The sequence below is a fragment of the Mizuhopecten yessoensis genome, unplaced genomic scaffold (genome assembly GCF_002113885.1).
Source record: "Mizuhopecten yessoensis strain PY_sf001 unplaced genomic scaffold, ASM211388v2 scaffold1029, whole genome shotgun sequence".
Taxonomy (NCBI): domain Eukaryota; kingdom Metazoa; phylum Mollusca; class Bivalvia; order Pectinida; family Pectinidae; genus Mizuhopecten; species Mizuhopecten yessoensis.
The window spans coordinates 419,657-445,619 of record NW_018403842.1 but is presented as its reverse complement, the minus strand read 5'-3'; the positions used below and the strand labels follow the sequence as shown (position 1 = coordinate 445,619).

The 25,963-nt window shown below is 38.1% G+C and overlaps 1 protein-coding gene across 6 annotated transcripts in view; it reads left to right on the top strand.

Moving 5' to 3' along the window:
* LOC110456719 (RNA-binding protein Nova-1-like) overlaps positions 1-25,014 on the top strand; it is a 60,057-nt gene extending 35,043 nt beyond the window's left edge. For 4 of the 6 annotated variants that reach the window (XM_021507658.1, XM_021507633.1, XM_021507666.1 and 1 more), the window contains 4 exons: positions 3,712-3,852; positions 13,466-13,611; positions 14,673-14,829; positions 16,098-25,014. In XM_021507658.1, coding sequence (XP_021363333.1) covers positions 3,712-3,852; positions 13,466-13,611; positions 14,673-14,829; positions 16,098-17,296 — 1,643 coding nt within the window. In that variant the 3' untranslated portion in view covers positions 17,297-25,014. The remainder of the gene's footprint in view (positions 1-3,711; positions 3,853-13,465; positions 13,612-14,672; positions 14,830-16,097) is intronic. The other 2 variants (XM_021507640.1, XM_021507675.1) reach the window with 1 other exon arrangement.
* The last annotated feature ends 949 nt before the right edge of the window (positions 25,015-25,963 follow it).

Genomic DNA, 25,963 nt, shown 5'->3' with positions numbered 1-25,963 from the left:
AGATCTACATACATGTACAGGTTTATAGATTTAGCGTGTACTATGTTGGGTACAACTGGTGTATACACATCATTTACAACAGACCTCTATACTGTTTTGTAGCTAGGCTATACAATACAAGGTCATGGGTTTCACTCTGTGATATTCACTATTGTATTATTACCAGTCCCAAAACTCCTTTTTGACTGGAACTTTTCGGTTGTTATAATATCCTCGGATCAAATGGACGAATTGAAACATGAATAGATTTGCAACCTTTCAGTGCCATTTGATGCCATGGTAATATAAGTATGAAGTCATTATTAGGTCTTAAATGTTATTTTGTCTGCCATTGTTGTTTGGTTTCAGTTCTTGGGGGAAACAAATCAAACTTGAACTTGGATATCGGGTCCGTAATGTTTTGTTGAAAATTTAAAATGCAGATTAAGAACAATTGCAGGTATGTTATACAAACAACACCACCACACATGTGTGTTAATCTGATGTCCGAGATTGTACTTGTATATTGTGTGAATGGATATTTCACATCAGATTAGGCCCTTGAGAAATATATACAAATGCGCAAAATGCACTGTTGCAATCCGAAAGTATGTGGGGTATTGCATATGCATAAACCTTTACAATGGGGCCTGTATAATGCCGGGAAAACGGGGAAACACTAAAAGCTGCAAATCATAGCGAAAATAATCATGGCTATAAATGAGGTATGACAAAATCTTCACAAAGGATTTTGGCAGGGTGTAAGGTCCTGTGGAAATCCTCTCCATACGGCCTGCCTGAGACCAGTGTATAACTCATAGCTGTGTTATCAATCTTAGCAATAGGAAATGTACAGATCTATAGGAATGATCAATATTGTACAGTTTTGCTATAAGGTGTTGTAGGATTTAATAGAATACAAGTGGATGCAGGCTTTACCACCATATCCACATCAATATCATCCGAAAAACTAAAGGACAACCGAAGAATTCAGTCTACATATAACACGGATGTACAATTTGTGATTTAGAAATTTTATACTAGTTTCCCACTAGTTTGTTTTAAAAAAATCTACTAGCCAGGGATTTATTTTCATGGTATTTACTAGCCCCAACAAAAGATCTACTAGACCTGGGCTAGATCTACTAGCCCCAACATAAGATCTACTAGACCTGGGCTAGATCTACTAGCCCCAACATAAGATCTACTAGACCTGGGCTAGATCTACTAGCCCCAACATAAGATCTACTAGACCTGGGCTAGATCTACTAGCCCCAACATAAGATCTACTAGACCTGGGCTAGATCTACTAGCCCCAACATAAGATCTACTAGACCTGGGCTAGATCTACTAGCCCCAACATAAGATCTACTAGACCTGGGCTAGATCTACTAGCCCCAACATAAGATCTACTAGACCTGGGCTAGATCTACTAGCCCCAACATAAGATCTACTAGACCTGGGCTAGATCTACTAGCCCCAACATAAGATCTACTAGACCTGGGCTAGATCTACTAGCCCCAACATAAGATCTACTAGACCTGGGCTAGATCTACTAGCCCCAACATAAGATCTACTAGACCTGGGCTAGATCTACTAGCCCCAACATAAGATCTACTAGACCTTGGCTAGATCTACTAGCCCCAACATAAGATCTACTAGACCTGGGCTAGATCTACTAGCCCCAACATAAGATCTACTAGACCTGGGCTAGATCTACTAGCCCCAACATAAGATCTACTAGACCTGGGCTAGATCTACTAGCCCCAACATAAGATCTACTAGACCTGGGCTAGATCTACTAGCCCCAACATAAGATCTACTAGACCTGGGCTAGATCTACTAGCCCCAACATAAGATCTACTAGACCTGGGCTAGATCTACTAGCCCCAACATAAGATCTACTAGACCTGGGCTAGATCTACTAGCCCCAACATAAGATCTACTAGACCTGGGCTAGATCTACTAGCCCCAACATAAGATCTACTAGACCTGGGCTAGATCTACTAGCCCCAACATAAGATCTACTAGACCTGGGCTAGATCTACTAGCCCCAACATAAGATCTACTAGACCTGGGCTAGATCTACTAGCCCCAACATAAGATCTACTAGACCTGGGCTAGATCTACTAGCCCCAACATAAGATCTACTAGACCTGGGCTAGATCTACTAGCCCCAACATAAGATCTACTAGACCTTGGCTAGATCTACTAGCCCCAACATAAGATCTACTAGACCTGGGCTAGATCTACTATCCCCAACATAAGATCTACTAGACCTTGACTAGATCTACTATCCCCAACATAAGATCTACTAGACCTGGGCTAGATCTACTAGCCCCAACATAAGATCTACTAGACCTGGGCTAGATCTACTAGCCCCAACATAAGATCTACTAGACCTGGGCTAGATCTACTAGCCCCAACATAAGATCTACTAGACCTTGGCTAGATCTACTAGCCCCAACATAAGATCTACTAGACCTGGGCTAGATCTACAAGCCCCAACATAAGATCTTCTAGACCTTGGCTAGATCTACAAGCCCCAACATAAGATCTACTATACCTTGACTAGATCTACTATCCCCACCATAAGATCTACTAGCCCTTGCCTAGATCTACTATCCCCAACGTAAGATCTACTAGACCCTGGCTAGATCTACTATCCCCAACGTAAGATCTACTAGCCCTTGACTAGATCTACTAGCCCAAACATAAGATCTACTATACCTTGACTAGATCTACTATCCCCAGCATAAGATCTACTAGATCTGGGCTAGATCTACTAGCCCCAACATAAGATCTACTAGACCTTGACTAGATCTACTATCCCCAACATAAGATCTACTAGACCTGGGCTAGATCTACTAGCCCCAACATAAGATCTACTAGACCTGGGCTAGCTCGGACTAGTGGAAATGAATAACCCTGACATAAGAAGCTGTGTGATCCTACTTCATTTCATTTCCTTTCAGAAGTTTTTCTGAAATTCTATTAATATCAGGATGTCCAAATAGGTGTACTTTAAATCATTATCACATTGACACCACTTACAGCATAATTTTGGCAAGGGAGACGTTAAAAGAATTTGGAAAATAAAATAGGCAAATGAAAAAAAAATAAATAATGTTGAGGTTTTTGTCTTGCCGCCACAAAGAGGAAGCGAGACTATATAAGGTGTTGCTTTTCCGGTGATAGCGTTAACATTAAGTTTTTAATTAACAACATTAAGTTTTTAATTAACAACATTTTTTGCGTTTAGGTTAGTTTCACTGACACTATAAGTGCTACACCAACCAAACTTGGACCAAAGTTGCATCTTAGGTAGTACATCTCAACCCCTGCATCAAATGCTGGATGCAGCCTATCTTTCATGGTCCATTGACTTTGTCGGCATCTCCATCAACATTAAGTTTTTGCGTTTAACTTAGTTTCACTGAAAGTATAAGTGCTAGACCAACCAAACTTGGACCACAGATGCATCTAAGGTATGCATCTTAGGTAGTACATCTCAACCCATGCATCAAATGCTGGATGTGGCCTACCTTTCATGGTCCATTGACTTTGTCAGCATATCCATCAACATTAAGTTTTTGCGTTTAAGTTAGTTTCTCTGATATGTGCATTGATGGTCAAAGTGGGGCATAGACCAGACATATCAATGCAAATGACTTGTATTGAGGTAAGAACTTATATATAACTGTATACTAAACATTTTCATTCTATTTCCAGGGGACAACATACACCTCAAGATTCTCGTCCCCAGCATCGCCGCCGGAGCTATCATTGGCAAGGGCGGCGAAACCATCGCCCAAGTACAGAAAGAAGCTGGCGCCCGAGTGAAAATGTCCAAAGCTAACGACTTCTACCCAGGTAGGTACCATTATATTACTATATGTTTGAAATACAGAGAGCTCACTTTATCCCCGCGGCATCAGCACGTGTGGGTGAGAGATTAAACGTCAAGTCCTGTGGAGGCTTAACTGTTTATGTGTTTGAACCATATAGAACAAGCCTCTCAAAGATGTTGATGCAGCAAGGTTTGCATGATCTCTGTTCAGGAACACGCACACATGTCTGTCCATCAACAGAAAAATGAAAATAAAAAAACGCACATTTAACCGCAACAGTCCATGATCCTTCAGGATCTCTTGTTCAATATATATACATGGTCTAGCATGCTGATATTTTACATGGAGGTTATTTTTTTTTCTGGGGGGGGGGGGGGGGGGGGGGGACAGGGACATTGACATTGATTTTTTTTTTTTTTTTTTACCCTTTTAGAAATTAAACATTGTTCGTTCATCCAAATTACCAGGTTAAGTTTTTGGTGAAAGAGATGTAAAAATAAGAAAACATGAGTTGGCTTTTGATGTCATCTCTAATTATCTGTTCTTGTCCAAAATGTCCCCAAAGTCTGTTACTGCAATCAGCTAAGAACGTGTATACCAACAGAGTCTGTCTTCCATGGTACATGTAGGTGACATCTGTAACAAACTGGTACATCTATACATGTTGAAATTTGAAGCTAAGCAAACATGGGTAAACAAATTATATAATTTAAATAAGCTGTCAAAATGTTGCTTTTTATCACGCCACGGTTTAAATTTGCTGAAGTCAAAACTTCACATTACAGATGGTGCGAATATAAAACGAGGTTTTAATTTCGTAATGATTACAACCAACGCTGAGTCTGCAAAGGTTTTGAGGTGTGGTACTGTACATGTATAAGACAGAGTGTAGGCTTCCTGGTACTCGTATCACTCTTGCCAGCTCCCGGGAGTCTTCCTTAATCTGTACACTTAAGTCCCATGATAAAGAATGTTTATTGATTAAACATTAGAAAGAATTTTAATAGGTCATATGCTTTTGACATCGGTGAAGAGGGAGAAAGGAGTCGTAGGTGATATCCCCGGTCTGATCAATAGCACATTTGTATGCAAATAACAGGCCATTATATTGAATTAGCCTTACACATTTGAAAGGAAAGCATTCAGATACATTGCCAAATTCCATTATAGTCTCCGAGACAAAATTCTTAACATGCATTTTAACTATGCTTTGTCAATAAAAAAAAAGATGAATTCTTAATTTGATCATACAGAGCAGAGGAGAGGGAAACAACAAGTGATATACGTAATAATTAATCTGTTTCTGAATGGAATTCAAAACAGGTGATTACTGACTTCCATCTAAGAGCCTCTCAAATTATTCCTTAAACCTATGCTCTTTATCCTTTGTCTGGTAAGGACATCCCATCCCTTCACCTTAATTTGGCAATTTTGGAGGAAAAAATAATTACTGAACGACTTGCAAAAGTGACATTATAGTGGCTGAGTTTTTAAATTTCGGAATGTCCTGCCATCATGCTTATTTTCCAAAAATGCTTAAATGCAGTCAATTATGATATGGCCTATTTTTAACCATGTTATTTGCTCTTCATAATTGAATTCCCAATGTTTACAGTAAATGTTTGCCTTAGGTATATTAGATGTTTGTTTACAATTTAGTCTATACGTCAACACGGATACTGATTAATAATCAAAGGTTTGAGCAGCAGTCTTAACCTATTACAATTTCTGAACAAGACAGTATTATTTTCTATGCAGACTACTATTTTTTATTCAGTTCTATCTTATGTTACTGCGTCTGAATATTTGGGAGAGTGAGAAGGTGGTAGGCCTGTTCTCCGGGGGAATGGGAGGATGATTTGTCAGGTTACAGATATGTATACCCCTGGGGTGGGGGAGGATGTTATGGTAGGTAGACCTGTACCCCTGGGGTGGTGGAACTTTACCTATGTGGTGGATAAGATCTAACCAGGAAAGTGATAAGATATGGAGATATTTACCCATGGGGTTGGGGAAGAACAGGGTGGTGGAGATATGTACCCATGGGATTAGGGAAGAACAGGGTGGTGGAGATATGTACCCATGGGATCGGGGAGGACAGGGTGGTGGAGATATGTACCCATGGGGGTGGGGAAGAACAGGGAGGTGGAGATATGTACCCATGGGGTTGGGGAAGAACAGGGTGGCGGAGATATGTACCCATGGGATTAGGGAAGAACAGGGGGGGGGAGATATGTACCCATGGGATCGGGGAGGACCGGGTGGTGGAGATATGTACCCATGGGATTGGGGAAGAAAAGGGTGGTGGAGATATGTACCAATGGGGTGGGGGAGAACAGGGTGGTGGAGATATGTACCCATGGTGTTGGTGAAGAACATGGTGGTGGAGATATGTACCCATGGGGTTGGGGAGGAACAGGGTGGTGGAGATATGTACCCATGGTGTTGGTGAAGAACATGGTGGTGGAGATATGTACCCATGGGGTTGGGGAGGACAGGGGGGGGGAGATATGTACCCATGGGATCGGGGAGGACAGGGTGGTGGAGATATGTTCCCATGGGATTGGGGAAGAACAGGGTGGTGGAGATATGAACCCATGGGGTTGGGGGAGAACAGGGTGGTGGAGATATGTACCCATGGTGTTGGTGAAGAACATGGTGGTGGAGATATGTACCCATGGGGTTGGGGAGGAACAGGGTGGTGGAGATATGTACCCATGGTGTTGGGGAAGAACAGGGTGGTGGAGATATGTAACCATGGGGTTGGGGAAGAACAGGGTGGTGGAGATATGTACCCATGGGTGGGGAAAGAACATGGTGGTGGACCTATACCTCTAAAGTAGTAGGGGATGGGGAGGGAGTCAATGGCTGTGGCTGTACCCCTGGGGGTGAGGTTGAGATGGAGATCCGTTTATCTGTACAGTACCACTATAGCTAGGGCAAGAATGATTAGGATGGGTTGAACCTTTATCCTTATGAGGGTCATGAACAAACAGGAAGATGATATAAAAAGGTACTCCTGGGATCAAGATAGACAAGTGTACCCCTGGGGTCGGGTGTTAGAGACATTAACACTGGGGACAAGTGATAGAGACATGTACCCCTGGGGATAAGTGATACAGACATGTACCCCTGAGGACTAGTGATACAGACATGTACCCCTGAGGACTAGTGATACAGACATGTACCCCTGGTGACAAGTGATACAGACATGTACCCCTGGGGACTAGTGATACAGACATGTACTCCTGGGGACTAGTGATACAGACATGTACCTCTGGGGACTAGTGATACAGACATGTACCCCTGGGGACAAGTGATACAGACATGTACCCCTGGGGTTGAGGAAGGTAAGGATAGTGGTCCTTGTTTGTTGTGAAATATATCGTGAAAAAAACAATGATTTGAATGATTGGGATTCCCTTAGTTCTGTGACTGACAATCAGCAACCCACTGTATGTGGAGTCTATACATTAGGCAACGTGATTCATTTTGATTTTAGGCCAATCGAATCTTAAACACACTCAGAAAGACGTAACATTCCTGTCTTAAAATGTTTGTGATGGATGGTGAGATAAGTAATATGTTCTAAGTACATAATTGTCTATTAATTCAATGTCAGATTATTAATAAATCGTACATGTAGGTAAATATGTATTGTAGTGGGCAATTGTCAGAGTTTTATTGTTGCTAACGATTACTTTTACCTGTGAAAAAGTAATATCAGCTGTGGTTCCTTCGCATCCTTCACAGCGTCCACTGTTGGAGCCCCAGGATGGGGTTTGCTGTTTGGCTGTTGTGCCAAAATTGGCAGTCTCTGGCATGGCGCCAATATTGGAGTTCTCCTGGCTTCACAAGCTTAACCAATCCGTCCATCACTGCACTCCTTCTTCCTAGAATCAACAATTTAGGTCTAGGAGATGAGAAATCTGCACCGCCCTCGGATTGCGACCACCATCGGTCTGTCTCAACTTTTCTCAGAGTTTTGACACAGCTTTTGTCAGAACCGATCAAGTGGCCTCAACTCCTCGGCTCAAATTCTAATGCAATGATATATTATCAGAAAAGAAAACTTAATGGTTTGGTAGTACAATGTATTGGAGTATAAATGGAGGACTGGCTGGTGTAGGGGGGTCTGTCGTGTCGGTGTTTGGTCCAATGATAGAGCCCATTGCGAGGACGATATAAACGAGGTGTTACCATAATAGGGCTTCGGATGCAACTCTCCATTATCATGTTGTTGCTGATGTGAATTTGAAGGTTGACCAGAGGAAGGTTAGGAATTAGTGTTTATACTGTGGTGAACTGTCGGTGCTCGATAGGTTAGGGCCCTCCCAATTTGTACGGATGATTTATGGTGTAGTCTCAACCTCCTTATACAGATGTCGTCCACTGGTTAAGTGGGGAGGAAATGATGATGGAAAGACCGACAACGTTAAGGTGATATCGGGCACACGCCTTCACTTCTGAGAAATGTCATTCGTTATCTTCTTCTTTGACCAGAGATGTAAGGCATTTAATTACATTTGGTTTCCTAGCGAGGTGTTTAAATTATTAAGTTATTGATGGGCCGAGTATTTCGTATATCACAAGTGTTTTCCTTTTTTCTTTGAAATTTTCTCGTATTTCTTTTCGTTTACAATAAATTGTTTGAATTGCAAGAAAGAAAGCAAATATTTGTATTTGTGAAGCTTTAATGAAGCAGTAACAGAAAACATGAAACGGATAGATCTCTTTAAAATTCAGTTGCCTGTATCGGAAGTAACACTTTGCATTTCAACATGTATGATTGAAGTACAAAATGTGTGACATATATTTTTTAGTATGAAATATAAATATTGTGAAAAACATGAATATATCGTGACTTCATTTTCTTGAAAACTTGTCCAGAGTAAAAATAATGACACTGTAACATGATGGTGTACTGAGTATAGTGAACCCTAGGGAAAGGTCTTGTGAATAGCCTAATGAAGCAGCAATTGTCTCCTTTGCTAGAAATTCCATTGGAGCCACCAGCTCTCCCTTGGTTAACATTACCGCTGAAATGAGCTACAGTCATTCAATGTAATTTGTTACTTTCGACACACTTCAGTTGTTCGGATAATGAGAACATCAATTGTATTAAAGATGGACATCCCCTTACTGTACTCCATTTGATAGAGGTGTCGTCAAATAATATGGGTAAGCTAGGGAAGGTAACTCATCGTCAGAGGACAGGGGTACATGGTGGTTCTATGAGATAATCATCGCTGAAATACTGCCACAGCAGAAATTTTGATTGGCACAATATATATAGGATTTGCCATCACACAGGTGCTTGGTGCAAGGTGCAAGGGGAGATAACACATGTCTGACAGTCACATATTCGTGAAAATTGGACACCGCATGTAGCAGCTCAACGAGGTCACCCGATAATTTCATGCTGAACAATTTGAAGGCCGAGAAACATCAATAATGGAATTGGCAAATCCACAAGACACACACAAGGTTAAAATTCACTTGCCTCTCCTTAGGACTACTATTGATCAGAGTTAATTATTTAGTGTTCACACAGGGCTGAAATCTTCTTAAGCCTGCTGAAACATAATTAACATTGTCAGAAATATTTCCACATTTGCACCACTGCTGATATTGCAAATCGTTTGTCTCCTTGCTTGTAACACACAGATTTGTTTGGGTTCGGTTATTGTTAAAAGTGTTTTGGATACATTGATTTTGAAACGCAGTAAGGAAAAGGAAATTTCTGAATGATTTAAATAATACAGTTGTGAAAGTTGTTTTAATGTATGTTCCAGTAATCAAATGCCTTAAGGGTGGGATGATATTGTTTCCATGTGATTTTGTTTTTTTGGAGGATGGGTTTGGGGGTCCCAGATTGCAGGAAGGGTGGTGAAACAATAGAATTTTTTGCTTTAAATTTTGTTGTTGTCCCTCCTGATGGCCATCATCATATCAATAAAAAAAAACTGTTAATGCAATATCAAAGCTTAACGAAACTGCAAAACATCATATAAGTGATTTGTGTCGGAGTTACCTCCCTTAAAGAAATACACTATCATAACATCTCTTTAAAATGTTTTAATTAGCATCTAATAATTTATATAATTACCAAGAGAAGTGTCTAATTAAAGCGTGCAACCTTTTCTAAAGAAGAATACATATTACAATTAAAAAGTGCATTAGCATATCAATATGGAAATTTCCGTAGATGTTTACACAGAATTGGTGTGAGGAAACACTGGAATACTAGTGATTTGGAGGTAGGTAGGAATAGAAGCCATTTTTGTTTAAAATTCTGACACAATTTTCCGTATGTATGTTCACTTCGAGTGTCACAGGTGTCAAGGACATAGAATTTTGGGATAAACATGCTGTAGTGAAATTATGTCATACTTGTACATAATATGGCTCCAGAACATGTGTCACTTTTTTATACAAATGAAGGTGAAGGCATTTTATTATTTTCCTGCATTTGCATTACGCTGTGTAACAATGCCAGTTTTCAAGGATGAACATTAAAGTGAATTCTTCAGGACATGTTCTGCATGTAATTGATGAAGTTAAGAAATGGTAGCTGTCTAAAAAAAAAAATACAGTAGCTCTTTCAAGGATATTCACAGTTTTCAAACCATTTTATAAGTTGTAGACTTACAGCTCTAACAGGGAGATGTTGTTGATAAATACGATGGTTGTGGCTTGCTATTGGATTGATCTGGGTTTTATGTCCAAGATTAAGGTCATACAATGTAAGGACAGCACCCACAATGATATGGGACCAAGCACAGACCACTTCAGTCTCCCCTATACAGTTTTAAACTGGACCTGCCACATCTTTCGATATGGTAAGGTTCAATCTGACTTTAGGGGTGAATGGGTTAAAGTGCGAACTCACTGGAATGTCACAAACTAGACACTGGCACGATTCCCCACAAGGGGCTACAGTAGCCATGGCTGGACCAATTATATGAAGATGAACTGGTATTTTATGCAAATAAGATAACAGATTGACCTTCCTACATGATTCAAAGTTAAATGGTATATGCTGGGTAAATGGTACAAGACTGTCCTATATATACTGGGAGAATAGAAGTTTATACAGGACATATAAGAGTTGGCATGGGGTATAATACCAAAACATCAATGAAGTCCTCACCAACTTATGGCTGTTAGTGTTAAGCCGTACGACTGCCAAAAAAATATCGGTCAACTGACTCTGTCAGTCCGTGATCGTGTGACTGAACTCAAAGTGAATATTTGCTCATGTTCTTAGGAGAAAAGAGGTGGAAGGTGGTTAAAGTTGGTAGCTGGGGGACTTCGTTTGGCTAATTCATACAGTACTAACATGTTTTTGTTCAGGTAGGAATGATTTAACTGTAGCTTGAATTCAGTTCTGTTTCAAAGTCCAAGATCAGTTCAGGTATTGTTTGAAACTTTTAGATTTTTCTAATTTTGTCAAAAATAGACATTCTGATTTTGACAAGGTAATAGTGCTAGTTTTGTTGTTCTTACAAATTTAGGATGGTTTTCATGGCCTAAATAATTTTGACCCCTTAAGGACCTTTTATCTTTGCTCAAACTTGGTACTGTTCTTCCTTTTGTTAAAGTTTAAATAATTCCCATCAGATGAGTGTAAAAAGCCTAATGAGTTTGTGTTTTTGTTCAGAATTATCCCTTGAGGGACACCTGAGCTGTATAATTATGTATATAAATTTGTCCGTCTTTGAAATAATGCTTACCTGCAGACATATATATCTTTGCCTTACAGACGGCTATCAGCTATTCATTTATCTATTGGTGGGATAATAAGACTTGAGTGCCAGGTATATACTGTTAGTGTATGTACACACCTGGCACTGTGTATGTACAATAGGTTTCTTATCCTATTACAAGTGGCACACATGTCAGGGGACACAACTCTTGCTTGTCTGGGCCTGTATACCTAACAGTTGACACAGACTGCTGCACATATATCTACTTTAGTGAGGTGTGTCTCATACTGTCTCCAATCCGTCTGTGTATGGGTGTGTGATAAATGAGCTTTAGCTGACCTGCTGAGGTTGGCAAGTCTCTTTGATTGTATTATGTTATGATCAATAATGTGTATTGAAGGTCACACAAGACTTGTTCACTAGAGTGGTGAGCAATACACCTACCACAGCTGAGCACACACAACAGAACGTTACACAGATACACGCCTGCCCTACACATGTGGGTCTATACACTAATCAGTCTTAAGTATAAGGGTAGTCCAGAGTATAAGGGATCATTAACCTGCATAAGAGGTAATACACCATATACAATAAAACAGGTTTACAACACAACCCAGGGGACCTAAGAAAATGGCTTGCTATGTATAAAGGCATAATCTGGGATGGAGTCAGGGTTGTTAGAGAAATGATTCCTAGTCGAGGACAAAATTAATACTTTGCAAAATTATAACTACCGGTTATTCACTATAACTATCGGTTATAAGAATGTACAAATTATATTTTCTTGGGAGATATGAAATATATATGAACTCGGTGATCTTTATAGAGTAATGCTTGTGATGATTGGTAGAATTTCAAGGTTAAAAAATGTATTATGTATTAGTTGTATATACAATAGTGGTGACTTTTTACTCATTTGGATCAAATTAAAACATGTGAATTATTACAGGACTACAAATTAAATATTTTAAGCACTATAGACAGATTCAGAATTGTCATACATAAGAAACTTCATAAATTCATGAACTTCTTCCACCAAATTTGATGAAGTGTTGTTGAAAAACGACAATCCTTTTGTACTTTTATAACGAGTCGTACTTAAGTTCCTATTTAAAGTGAGAAAATCTTCTTGGACAGTTCAGCCTATAAGATAGATGAATTAGGATAGACAAACAATGTTTTTAATAGTCAGGTGCTAAAAGTCTACTGCTAAATTTGAACACTGCTAAGCACATTCTGCAGCTACCGAATCTAACATACATGTGCTGACTAAACGTCTGTTTTGGCCAGTGATTTGTAGCCGAAAACCTCCCAAAGACCAACTAAGTTTATGACATGTGACATCATGCTTGTATTCGTTCCATTTGACATACTTTCTTATTGTAATACATTAAAACCTAATATATAACATATTAACAGTATGATGTTATAAAGCAAACTCATTGTGTTATCATACACTTCAAACACACAAGTGGTACATGTTTGTTTACGATGGCATTTTCAAATTCAAGAGTTCTCAGTTTTACCTTGCCTCTAAATGCACTCAGTACATCTATACTCAACAAAATTAGCTGTACTTATTCTGTTTATGCATGGAGTGAGCTATTTACTTATAGCATAATAGTGGTCCAATACATAGAAACATTTAAAAGAAACCCTATGGGATTTGATTTATAATTGAAAGTGGTAACTTCCCTAAGGGCAGAGGGGCAGGACTACAGGGACATTTAGTTAAAGTTAGGATCCATCTGTATTTAAGCTTGTGTAGTTGATGTGTCATTTGAAATATGAGTTAAAACAAGAAATGTTTGAGGTTTTCTTTTTGTTTAAATACCTGTTTCTCATTGGTTTCCCTGTATTTGTTATTTCAGAAATGTTTGAGGTTTTCATGTTGTTTAATTACCTGTTTCTCATTGTCCATTACAGGAACAACAGAACGAGTATGCCTCATCATGGGCGGGGTAGAAGCTGTCAGAAGAGTCCAGAATTTCATCATGGAAAAGATCAGAGAAAAGCCTGACCCCAATCCTAAACCAGACGAAACAAACAAAAACTTTGAGAGACACAGACAAGTGAGTTTATAACCTGATCTCATAGGTTATACTTTCTCTATAGCTTTACTGTAAACTGGTAGCTACATGTTGTTGCGTCGTCCATTATGTGGAGATCGAATCAGGTTAATTACACAGAAAGGAATAATGGTCAGCATTTTTAACTCGTTCACCCCTGTAGACACATTTGAACTCTTCCAATTCAATAGTTGGAATAGTTCGTTATGAAATTGCAGGGGTGAATGAGTTAAATATAACTTTGTTTTGGTTAATGATGATGATGATGTACTGAGGGAGACTTAATGAGAATGATTAAAAACACACACAAGCTGGTATTGTCTTCTGCAGAAGTTACTCTGGTGTTGTTGAGGAATTCAACAGTCGGCAAGAGCATTTTTTCCCCGTCTTAGACAGCACAAGGAGACTATAATGCCCCAAAAAGCAAGAAATAATGGTTTTAGAACATTGCAAGATTTAGAATTGCTAAAAATGACCGAAAGTGGTGTCTTACGCTTGGTTTAACCCTTTCACCACTGTGGGCCACAATGGACTCATCCAGATGAATGTATAGTAGAGTCTACTAAAGTTACCTAGGGGTGAAAGGGTTAAGTTGATGTTGGGCGTCTGCTTCTTCTGTAAGCACCCCTAACAGTAAAAAGTGGTAGAAGCTATGGCGCCAGGTGCTGTTGTTAGGGCGGTCCTCTTTCACTCGAGATATAATTAGCCAATTTACGACCACTTAGATATAAATAAATACACTCGGTGATGAATTTGGTTGATTTTGACACTAAATGAAGACGATCGTGACATAGAGAATTCAATGTACCCAGAGAGTCGTAACTGAATCATGAAGCATGCTTGTCTTGCTTGGTCAATAGTTGTTGCTACTGTGAAGACCTCATATACTATTTTTTAACAAATTTGATGGATGTTCTGTACGGCCAGATATTCAACATAGAGTTAAGTTAAGCAGTAATAAATGTGGCGATAGCATGGAGCATGCACCGGCCCAGGCATTAAAACCTTGAATAACAACAACATCACTTGCAGACATGCAATAACGACAACATCCCTCCTTGTTGCAGGTGAAGGTTTTAGTACCAAACAGTACGGCCGGGATGATCATAGGAAAAGGAGGCAACTACATTAAACAGATCAAGGAGGAGAGCGGGGCCTACATACAGATTTCTCAGAAGTCCAAGGAAACCAATTTGCCAGAGCGGTGTGTCACTGTTGCAGGTAAGTTGAAGGATGGTACCCAGTGGAGTGTTTTGCCAGGAAGTAGGCAGTAGTAATGTTTAGCTCAGACTACTTTTACAGTTTTATCTTCCATCTCCTGTGGCAATTAGACTGCAGACTTTATTGACCATCGGCTAATCACACACCATTATGTTGTTTGAGATCATCTAATATGTACAATGGAGGCTTTGTCAGAAATAGTGTTTTTTTATATCTCGCTGGAAAATATCTTACATGAGGACATTTTCATGTGGGAAGGAAATATCCTTAGTATTGACACAAGTGTCGCTGGGAAATATTCATAGTCTGTACACTTTGAAGTCAGGACACTTGTGTCACTGGAAAATATCCTTACTAAGTCTAGTATCAGGATAAGACTTAATGTAACTGGAAAATATCCTTACTCATGAACCAGATAGCTGGAAAATATCCTTAGTCATGAACCAGATAGGACTTTAATGTAACTGGAAAATATCCTTAGTCAGGACACTTGTTTCACTGAAAAATATCTTTAGTTTGGGCACTTAAATGTCGGGAGGACATTAATGTAACTGGAAAATATCCTTAGTCAGGACACTTGTTTCACTGAAAAATATCTTTAGTATGGGCACTTAAATGTCGGGAGGAAGTATATATATATCCTTTGCCAACGTTTATTTCACTGGGAAATAACCGTAGTTTGGACACTTTTATATCACGGGTAAAATCCTTATTCAAAACACTGTCATGTAACTGGAAAGTTCCCCAAGTCAAAGCACTTTTATGTCACAAGGAAATATCCTTGGAACACTAACGTCCAACAGTAAAAATATCCTTTGAATATGTGATTTATTTTACAAATTATTTTTGATAATATAACATTCATTGGTGTAAAAAATATATATTTCGATTGGCCTGCTTTTAAAGAAAACCTTTCAACTTACAGAGATTTAAGGTAAACAGGAAAATATAAGTTAGGACTATATTGTAGAGGATTTCACTCCTCCAAGATTGAGGTAACAGTTCGGTTGTAACTTTTATTTGCCTGAAGACTTGAATGAGTTTGTAGGAACGTTTTAGGACAAGTTTGAGAAAATTGTAGTTGAAAATAACCTAGAGTGAATTTTAAGTACATGGGTATGGTTTTTCTTTGCTAAGTAAATGACTTTGAATATGTTGTTATGCTGATTTCGAGTTTGATTCAGCTGAAAAATGACCTTGAGTAAATTTTGTTCAAAGTCAAGTTTGCTTGGGCTGAAGAATGACACAGATATGTTTTGTACTTCCAGGCGACCATGAGGCCAACCGTAAGGCAGTAGACTTGATCTTACAGAAGGTAGTGGAGGACCCGCAGAGTGGCAGCTGTCCCAACATCAGTTACGCAGACTATACAGGTCCTGTTGCCAGCGCTAATCCCACAGGCTCTCCCTTCGCCAACACAAACTTCACACAGAATCGTAGCACAGAAATGGTTGTCAATAACAGCAACTACCCACAACAGGGTGCTACCGCTTACAGCATAGGCTTCAACGGAAATGGGTTTAACAATAGCATCGGCAGTGGTATTTCAAACCTCAACCTCAACGCTGCCCTGGGAGGCGGTCCTGGTGGAAGCATGTCAAGCGGTGCACTGGAAAATTTAAAAATGACCCTACGAAGCAGTGGGTATTCAGATCAGGCTACAGAGGAGATTGCCATTGCAATGAACACTCTAGCTAGTTACGGAATTTTAGGAATGATTGGACTTAATCAGGTCCCTGGGGTGAGCAATGTGGGACCGATGGCTAACATGCCTGTTGCAGGGGGTGCTGGTAACGCCCAGATGGCTGGCATGAACATGGCTTCCTCCATGGGAGCCACAAATATGATGGTTACACCGACCTCCTCTCAGCAGAATGTAAACAACGGATCCTACCTGAATACCAGCAGTAACTCTGCAGCTGGGAGCTTGTTTGGCCCTGTAGGGAGTGGTACATCAGGACTGGGGAGTTCCGGCTCAACTGGAGCAGGATCTAGTCTGTTTGGGAGTTCTTCTCCTAGTATAGGCAATGAGAGGTATGGTGGCAGTCCCATGTTGAATGACTCGTTTACAGGTGCCACAAACTACACTAGCAATCCAGCTAATTACCCTCCACAGGCCATACCAGAACGCTCCCAGAACATCAACCTGAATCAAAATTCATTTGGTCTAGGTACTGGCATGTGTAGCCCCACAGAGGACAAACAGCCACCCCAGAAACAGGATCTGGAAGTGTCCGAGAGTATAGTGGGCGCCATTTTAGGACCTGGTGGAAAAGGAATTGTGGAGTTACAAAAGTTTACTCAAACCAATATCCAGATCTCTAAAAAAGGTGTATACGTTCCAGGAACACGTAACCGTATTGTCACAATAACTGGCATCACCAACAACATTCAGAAAGCAACATACCTAATACAACAACGTATACAGCAGGAGGAAATCAAGAGAGCACATCAAGCGGCTCGCTAGGAAATCACATTACATATAGAGGCTTTAAAGAAATAACTCATTTCAAACAAGTATATTGTTCAATATTTTATCAGTCCTCGTCTTTATTTTTCATTTTATTAATGATAATTTTTTTTTATTTATTTCATTTTTTTTTTTGTGGTTTCCTAGTGACATATGCACCCATTGTGATTGCATCATATAGTATTCAAACCATATTATAACAGTAAACCCGTGTGTAGTTTTCAGTTGATGCTGTTTTCTCTGGCACATTGTGTTGTTATGTACAGTACTGCAGGGAACGTGTTGACACTGTGATGATTAAAGCGTTACATGGTGGCGTGGTACTTGGAAAGCATGCAGTAACTTGAGCATTTCTATCCAGGAGTTATTTTGTACAGTGGATATCTTAAACTCAATTTGTTAATCAATCTGTTAATGAAATAGTCATGACTGTTGTAAATTATAAGGGTATGTATGTTGTCTTTATTTTTTTTTTCTGTTTCATATTTAAAAGCCTGTCCTTGTATGGCAGGGAATGTTCAGGGCAGGTCAATACATGTTATGTTGTGCATTCTACACATCACATGCCCAATCACCTCCCCACCTTCTCACCCCTATGGCCTGTGATGGGACGATCTGCATGGAAGAAATGGTGCAATCCTTTAGGGAGTTGAGGGGTGCATAGGTTAGGTTTGGATGGTACCTCATACAGAATGCATAACTGTCCCTCTCATTCACTCGCTGTTCAGGCGAATCGGCAACATTTCAACATTGATGTTATCTTTGATGTGTTAAGCCACATAGGGCATAACTTTCACCACAGGGAATCGTGTGCATTTTGAAGTGCTCTGTTGTTGATGAAGCAAATAAGTTTCATCACTTTTTCTCATTCAGCCAACATTTTGATTTTTGAGAGTATGCCACTTTTAACCAAATCATTTCAAAAACGAAACCGGACATTTCATCAATTATACAAGTTATAACAGAAAATCGATCTCTTTCTCACTTTATTTTTTGGAAAATATGCTACATATCTTTAGTTACATACCGTAGGTAATGATACATTACGCTCACAACACTGCATTGTTTTAGATGCTGTAGGTTACGAAAATACTAAGTCATGCAGTCAGCAGAGGAGAATCCATTTGTTTTATACCCATCAACTGTGAGTGATCAACTTCCAAAATAAGATTCTAAAAGCATATTTTTGCTAAAGCGAGTAAATAAGGGAAATAAACCTCTGCCACAGTGCGACGTTGTGTATGCCTGTCCGTTTTACTGTTATGAATCAAGTTTTATATAACAAGGGTTTTGTTTTATTTTGTTTGATTTCTTGTTTTATAAAGGCAGAGGTTTGTTATTGATAAGTCATCAGTTCTGCTCACTCTGTGTTGTACAGGAGAAGAGCGTTATGTAGTCTTTCACTGAGGAATGTGTTGGAATTTCTGAGTTTTTGTTTTGTTTCGAGATGTGTAAAGCCCATTGAAAAGTGGACAAGGGAACTGTTTTGGAATGTAACCAGCTTTTTCGTTTAAAAGCCATTAGATTGGCATGTAACATAATGGAACTTGGAATAGCTTATGAATCAAGTGTTACATTATATTCTAGGATTTAAGTTGACTTGTGTGTGTGCACTGTGTTGAACTTTTTTTCATATTATATAAAGATATAATATATTATATATACTATTGCTACAACGGTTATCTCCCTTGTATAGCGAGTTATGTACATTAGTTTGCCTTCATAAGTTATATCACTTCTAAACAAATATATGTAATATATAAAATATATTACCTTTAATGGAGTATGATTAAATTTGTTAATATATAATGTTTTAGTCAAATTTGATTGTTATTATTTAACTGAAAGTTGTTAACTATGTGTATGTAATATAGAAGTGACCCTTTCCTAACCTCAGCGGTTTTACAGGTTTATTTTCTCGACTTCTTCTGATATTTATTGTCATAACTATATATTATTATTATTAAGATGATGATAATAATAATGATTGTTATTCCAGCCATTACACATAATTTGTGCTAAAAGAGATACTTGAAGCACATTATTGATTATTTATTTAACAGATTTCATCACACTAAGTTATTGGGGACACATAGCTTACATTGTCGGCCTGATTTTTGTTTCTCCCCAAGTGGTAAGAAACAGGAATGTTTCTTTACCATTGGCATTTTATTTTCAGCCACTAGGCTCTTAAAATGATGGGTATGCAATTCATACGCCACAATTATATATTTTTTGTGTGTGGAACAAGCTAGAATATTTTTTCTTCTTCCTTAGCATTCTATTCTATCCTAGTTTTTGTTTCCAAATTGCTTGTTGAAGAGACATTTTTTCAGCCCATCCCATGTTTATATATATAAATACATATATATAGATATCTATATAATGAAAATTGTATAACAATAATATTGTTTTTGCATGTCTTTCAAAGATACACCATTGATTTTGTTTATTATTTTTTTTTGTTTTCACACATAACACACCAACTATAGCATTTGAGTGTTGCATTGTAATATATTGGAATCATAGTAACACACTTTCCTCAGGCACAGTAGCCCCTGTACATCAGACTCAACATTTCACCCATATGTCATCCGCGGCATTTATCATGGTTTCTTGTTATTTGATGATGTGCCAGCTACACAGTCTTTCAAGATACTTTACCTTTGGATCGCTGTCAGTGTTTATTAGTGTGATGGCGATCAGTGGATTAATCATTTCGTACGAGTTCATATTAAAATGTTTTGGAGGTGTTTGGGTCCTTGCAAGCTTTTTTTGTTAACCCTTTTATATTATTATTATAAAAAAGGTCACTGTAGATGACATTCTCCTTCACTGTACTGAATGTGCTATTATTGTAAGAGTGATGGGCTGCACTTGGCCGTCTGGTTCTGTGATACTGGCTTCTGTCATCATCCTACTCTCCGGGTCCAACTACCCTGAGGAGGGCTGTAGTTACACAGGGTGGACAGTCGGAGGTCTCGGGACATTTTGTTGAGGTGCAAGGTTGCAGGCCAGTGTGTGTGAGGGAGTCTGTAAGCTGATTTCCAGGTGACTATACAGTTATAATCATGCGGAAATTAATTCAGATCATGCGATGATAATTGTGAGAAGAAGAATTGTTCGATGAATCATTACAAGTAATATGATTTTGATGTTGGTTTATAACATAATTTATGCAGAAAATCATCGAGAACATTAACATTATAAACATTTTGCCACAAAAACTCAATATCAACCCGGGTTTCAATTTCCATGCAAGTTCGAAATGCAAACAGATATTTTTTTATTTTTGTATACATAGTAAACATAGAAAATGGGTGAAAAGTTATGTAACATTCGGTCATGTCAATTTTATTATTATCAAATATTTTCTGTCACACCAGATTTTTTCAAATCACTGGCATAATATGTATGTGAACTGCAACACAGTTAAAAGTGTTTTTTGTCCATCTGCTCTTAACATTTTTCTCAAACATCATTTATCCACATTGTCAAAGAGCGATATGTGAGTGACCAGTATTACCTTCTGGGACGTAGCCATGTTTCTGTTATGAGTTATGTCCCCTGGCGTAACCATGTTTCTGTTATGAGTTATGTCACCAACCCCCTGATCTAGTCTTCTGCCAGTCCAGACTGAGAATGATTGAAAAGAAATATAATGGAGTATTTAAAACCAGGTTTTCGTGAATGAAAATTTCTTATTTCCTTTCCTACCACATAGTATATGCAAGAGAAACAATTGTTAACCTCCGATATCATCTGTAATTAGTTTCCAGTAATTTATTTATTAACCAAGTTTTATATTGCCATTAACAGTTGTTGTATGTATATATGATATAAAAGCACAAGGACCCAGACACCTGCTTTCAAAACATGTTATTGGGGGATTTTAGCATGAAACGGGTCTACCCACTAGGAAGCAAGCTATTGCATGTAGCATAAATGAATTAACCTATTTGTATACTCGGGCCCTAATTTCACCAGACAACTGAGTGTAAAATAACCTGATTGGTCAAAAAAACAAAAAATTCAGCCTATCAGATGTCTTTTTTAGTGGCATCATAGGCCAAGTTTGAATCTTCTTTGTTAGAGAAACTGAAATTTTGTTCTATTTTGCCAATTGCTACCAATATTTTTTTTTATTTTTTTTTAATGTTTCGTTTTGAAAGAATGAAAGCCAGAATTTCTTTTTTAAACAAAGATTACTTTTAAAATTACCCCTGTCTTTTTGTTAATTGGACTTGAATTTGATTGATATGGATGGGTCCACTGGTTTGTAGGGGTTTGCACCTAGTAACCTTAGTTTTCTGAGTATCAGCTGTATGCAGACTTGACTTTTCCGGACATTTGGTAACGTTGAACTGTGATAATAAATCATCTGTACATAGTTGTCACTCAATACTAGTAAGATTATATACATGTAGTAAAACATATTTCCTCATTTCCTCGGTATATATACCTTGTACAGTTACGTTTGTTGAATACACAAGTGAGTCAGAGAATAGTTAGAATGTCACAGGACGGTCAGATGTTTGCAAACATTACATTTAATTTATTATTAAGTTTGAAAGAATGCTGTACAGAGCCTGATAATGCGTAGATTTTGTCCCAGTCAGCTGGGTAGATTGAGTTAGGTTGGGTAGACCCACTGTTACAATCCCCTGATGGTAAGGGGTGCATTTGGAAGGTTTGAAAGAGCACTGAAGATGTATTAGCAATAACATTAATTAACCAATAAAACCCAAGAGTACATAATATATATACACTTCAATAACCATGTGCTGTAATGCAATGCCGCCAACAGTGATGGATCAAGCGAGTAACAAGGGGGATAACTCTCGTTTGGATGGCATACATTGTCAGAAGAAGGGGAGAATCTGAATTATTGCTGCACATTTTAAAACAGAAAACACTGTTTAACTTATGACTTGTTGCTTACCCTTACAGCCAAATGGTGTTTGTTATAGCAACTCCTGTTTAATGAACACACTATTGAATTATCACATTCAACTTAAACCTGTGATAAGCGGTTGCGGAGAAATGCAAAATCAGAATAGATATTTTCTGTGCATATTTGTTGTAACAGTAATTTTTTTTTTCAAATCACTGATAAATTATATATATATATATATATAAAATATTGATATAGAAATGAATTAAATAGCTATTTATGTCACTGGTGATGTGTATATTGTCCAGTTTTGATGACAAGTGTGCAGACTTGGGACAATAATCTGTTTTTAGCCCATTACAGAACATCAAGTACACCAGTAAGATCAAAGGTGACTGATATATCTAGAGTGAATCTATATATTTAGAAAATTACCTCCCTTGCTCCAATACTTTTTTTTCATTGTAGTTTATATTTTATCTAATGGTATCTGTGGTAGCGTGTCGATATAGAAGTTGAATTGTGATTTTACGTATGCTTTCTTACCTACTTTGTAAAGTCTTTTTCAAAAGAGTGTGTTGGTATAAAAATTACCCCAAACAATCAAAATTCCTTCTAGATGCATTATTTATTGGTAGCAAATCAGGGTTTAGATTCTTGGTTAAAAAATATAAAAAAAAATAATTAATGTCTGTTGCCGATAAAATTGTTTTTTCGATTGTGATTTGTGATTTGCGAAACCATTATGTACTCTTGGCGGTGCATGGAACACTTGTATAGGACCTATTAATGTATCCTTTCATTGTAGTGCATGGTTTTATGGTATTTGCATTGATATCTTCAAGGTTCATATATTTTATCTGACTTACATGCCAGGAATTTGAGGGTGGGTGCGGCGATTTGGTCTGCCCCCCAAGAGATATCTGTTGACAAAGTGGGGACCAACCACCAATATCGTACCCACCCTCAACAGAATATTGTGATATATGAAAGTTTTGAGTCATGTGATAGATCATGTGATCCAGAGATCTTGCCAAACTTCACGATTAGCATGGGAGAGAAGCCATTTCGATAAGAGGACACTTCATTTGATAAATTGTTCATAAGTAGTTAAGAAAAGATGACATTCCTTTCAGAATATAGTATATATATTATTTATAGTACTAGCCACACAGGAACATTTTTATAAGGATATTTTGTAAAAGCACAGATAATCACAATTCTTGTGCCATTTCCAACATGGACCCTCAGTGGTCATATTTTAGCATACATCCATTGGTGATTTTACTTAAGTTCAAACATACAGTTTCATTTTTTTTATAGTTGGATTTTATCCGATGTGTACAGAATACATGCACATTTTATCAGCTCAAAGAATCTTAAAGATGAAAACTTGTTATTATTTATAGCCACATGTCGTATCGGACATTTTATTTCTATCATTTCACTCACTCATCCCAAGGTCTGTCTGACAGCCAGGTTTTATCTAGAGGCCTCAATGTCATTGTTTTTATCTCCCAGGTATATAGTGCTGTGATATTTTATTTCATCCTCATCAGTTTCACATTGAGTCACCACTTGTAAAACAGTGTTAAGTCTTTATTATCTATGGCTGTTAAACCTTTCTAAACAGTTGAGATAGAAACATGTGATGTACTTTGGGCATTACCATTGTTGTCGGTTGATCCACGTCTGACTTCCGCTGTAGACTTTCAGATAAACATTCTGAGATGTCGACATTAACAGAAGTCAGAGGTACAATCTGGACATTTTACTTTTAATTCTTCAAATCCTGGAATGAAATAAACAAAAAAGTACACGTAGTGATTGATTCTGCTACAGTAGGTAGTTGTTTGTTCCTGCCCAAAGTCCATCACTAGAATCTTGACTTCACTCGCTGTTACCCAGCATGCTTCCAATAGAAATATGCACTATATTTTTGATTTGGTGTTTAGAGAAGACATTTCCTAACCGAGTTTGAATGTAACTTTTGTACTGGACTTCTATGCCTCCTGTCTTAAAGCTATTACAAATTTGTCAAGAAAATCAGTTGAGATGATAGTTTTCAACCTTTTTAATTGAAATGCAGGAAAGAAATAACTTGAGTCTGCACAATTTTTTTACATCAGTATCTACCAGTAAGTTAATGACTAATAAAATTATCATTATCCTATACCTAAATATTGTAGGTGGTTCAAGTACACATTTAAATAATTTTTCTTCTTTTTTCCTTTTTCCTTTTTTTTTTTTTACAGAAAAAGACATACCAAGCAATATTGTTTAGACATTGAGAAGATAATTATTACCTTTATTGACAGCCGGGTATCGATAGCATGTTTGAGGAAGTAGTCTTGTTTGGGGAGGAGCTAGACAAGGAGGTCATAGGGTATAAAGAGTCCCCCACTTGGTGCAGGGTAGGTTACAGAACGACAACGTATCATTATCTTCATTAACAGATGATACTGTTGTCTCATACTTAATAAACTTCAACACATAGATCTGTTAATGTCATCTTTTATTGAAACTTGTACAAACAAATATTTAAAAAAAAGCTTTGGAGCTGCCAGTTTGTTACTGTAATACAAATGGACCTAAGAATGTGATGAGGTGGATAAGAACGTGCAACAACAGTTTTAGCCCATGTCTCTGGTTGGTTCTGGTATGGTGTGAGTGTGCATGTGCTTTTTGTCAAGATTGATTTAAAAATGATAACTTTTAAACGGGTGAACGTTCATGTAGATATGATTGCAAATACCACCTGGAAATAAAAATTTAAACAGATTTACACAGGAAATATCTTGGAATAAAATTGGGCTGAAATATTGTTGTGTTTGTTTTATTTCATTATTAATGAGGGTACATATATAGACTTCACTTTGTCCATTTGTTCGTCCCTCCAGTTCTTGTTTGTCTGTCCAGATCTCGTACAGACTGTCACAATTGATGGATATTGGTTATTTAAAGAAACCTTATACATAATATATATGTACTGCAAGAAGAAGTGATGCGTAACTGCACACAGCTATGTACTTAAGGCCAAGTTCATGGCAAGGGTTAAAGGTGAAATCATCAATTACTTGTCCGTATGAACTGTAAAAAGAAGTGGTGTGTTCTGCACACAGCTATATACACTGGAGGCCAAGGTCACAGTAAGGGTTCAAAGATCAAATCACTAAAATACTTGTTCGTACTGTACGAACATGTGCTTTCTCCACATTAATGTAAAACTGTATAGGTAGTTTTGCTATGGCACCACATGTTGGTGGCCTCAAGGAAACTGCAAGGGGTCAAAGGTCAAATCAAAAACTATTTTTCTGGTACTAAAAATCACTTCAGTTTTCCTATTACATGTACTAAAATTCTGAGTTAACAATGACGCTTTAATAGAATATTTTTATAGGAAAAAGATGGACGCAGGCAAATATCTTCCTCTACGATGGCCGCAGGCGGCCAGGCACTTGTGAAGCATTCACTTTTGTTTGTGCACACAAAACGAAGCATAGCATTTATGCTTCGTTTCTGTCCGTTTGCCGAAAGCGGCCGGACATATTTGAAGTTTGTGTACTATGGTACACTATTGTGTGGCCGAGAGTGGCCACTGATATCAAATGACCGAAACTGACCCCGAGCTATTAATGTTTCGATTAAAACATCGGGTTGATGCTGAGGAATGTTGAAGTCTGTTTTAACTCCTCAGTTGAGGGCTGACACAGGAAACGTCTTGTAGGATGTTTGTTAAGCTGAAAAAGTGGGGTTTTTAATGCGAATTA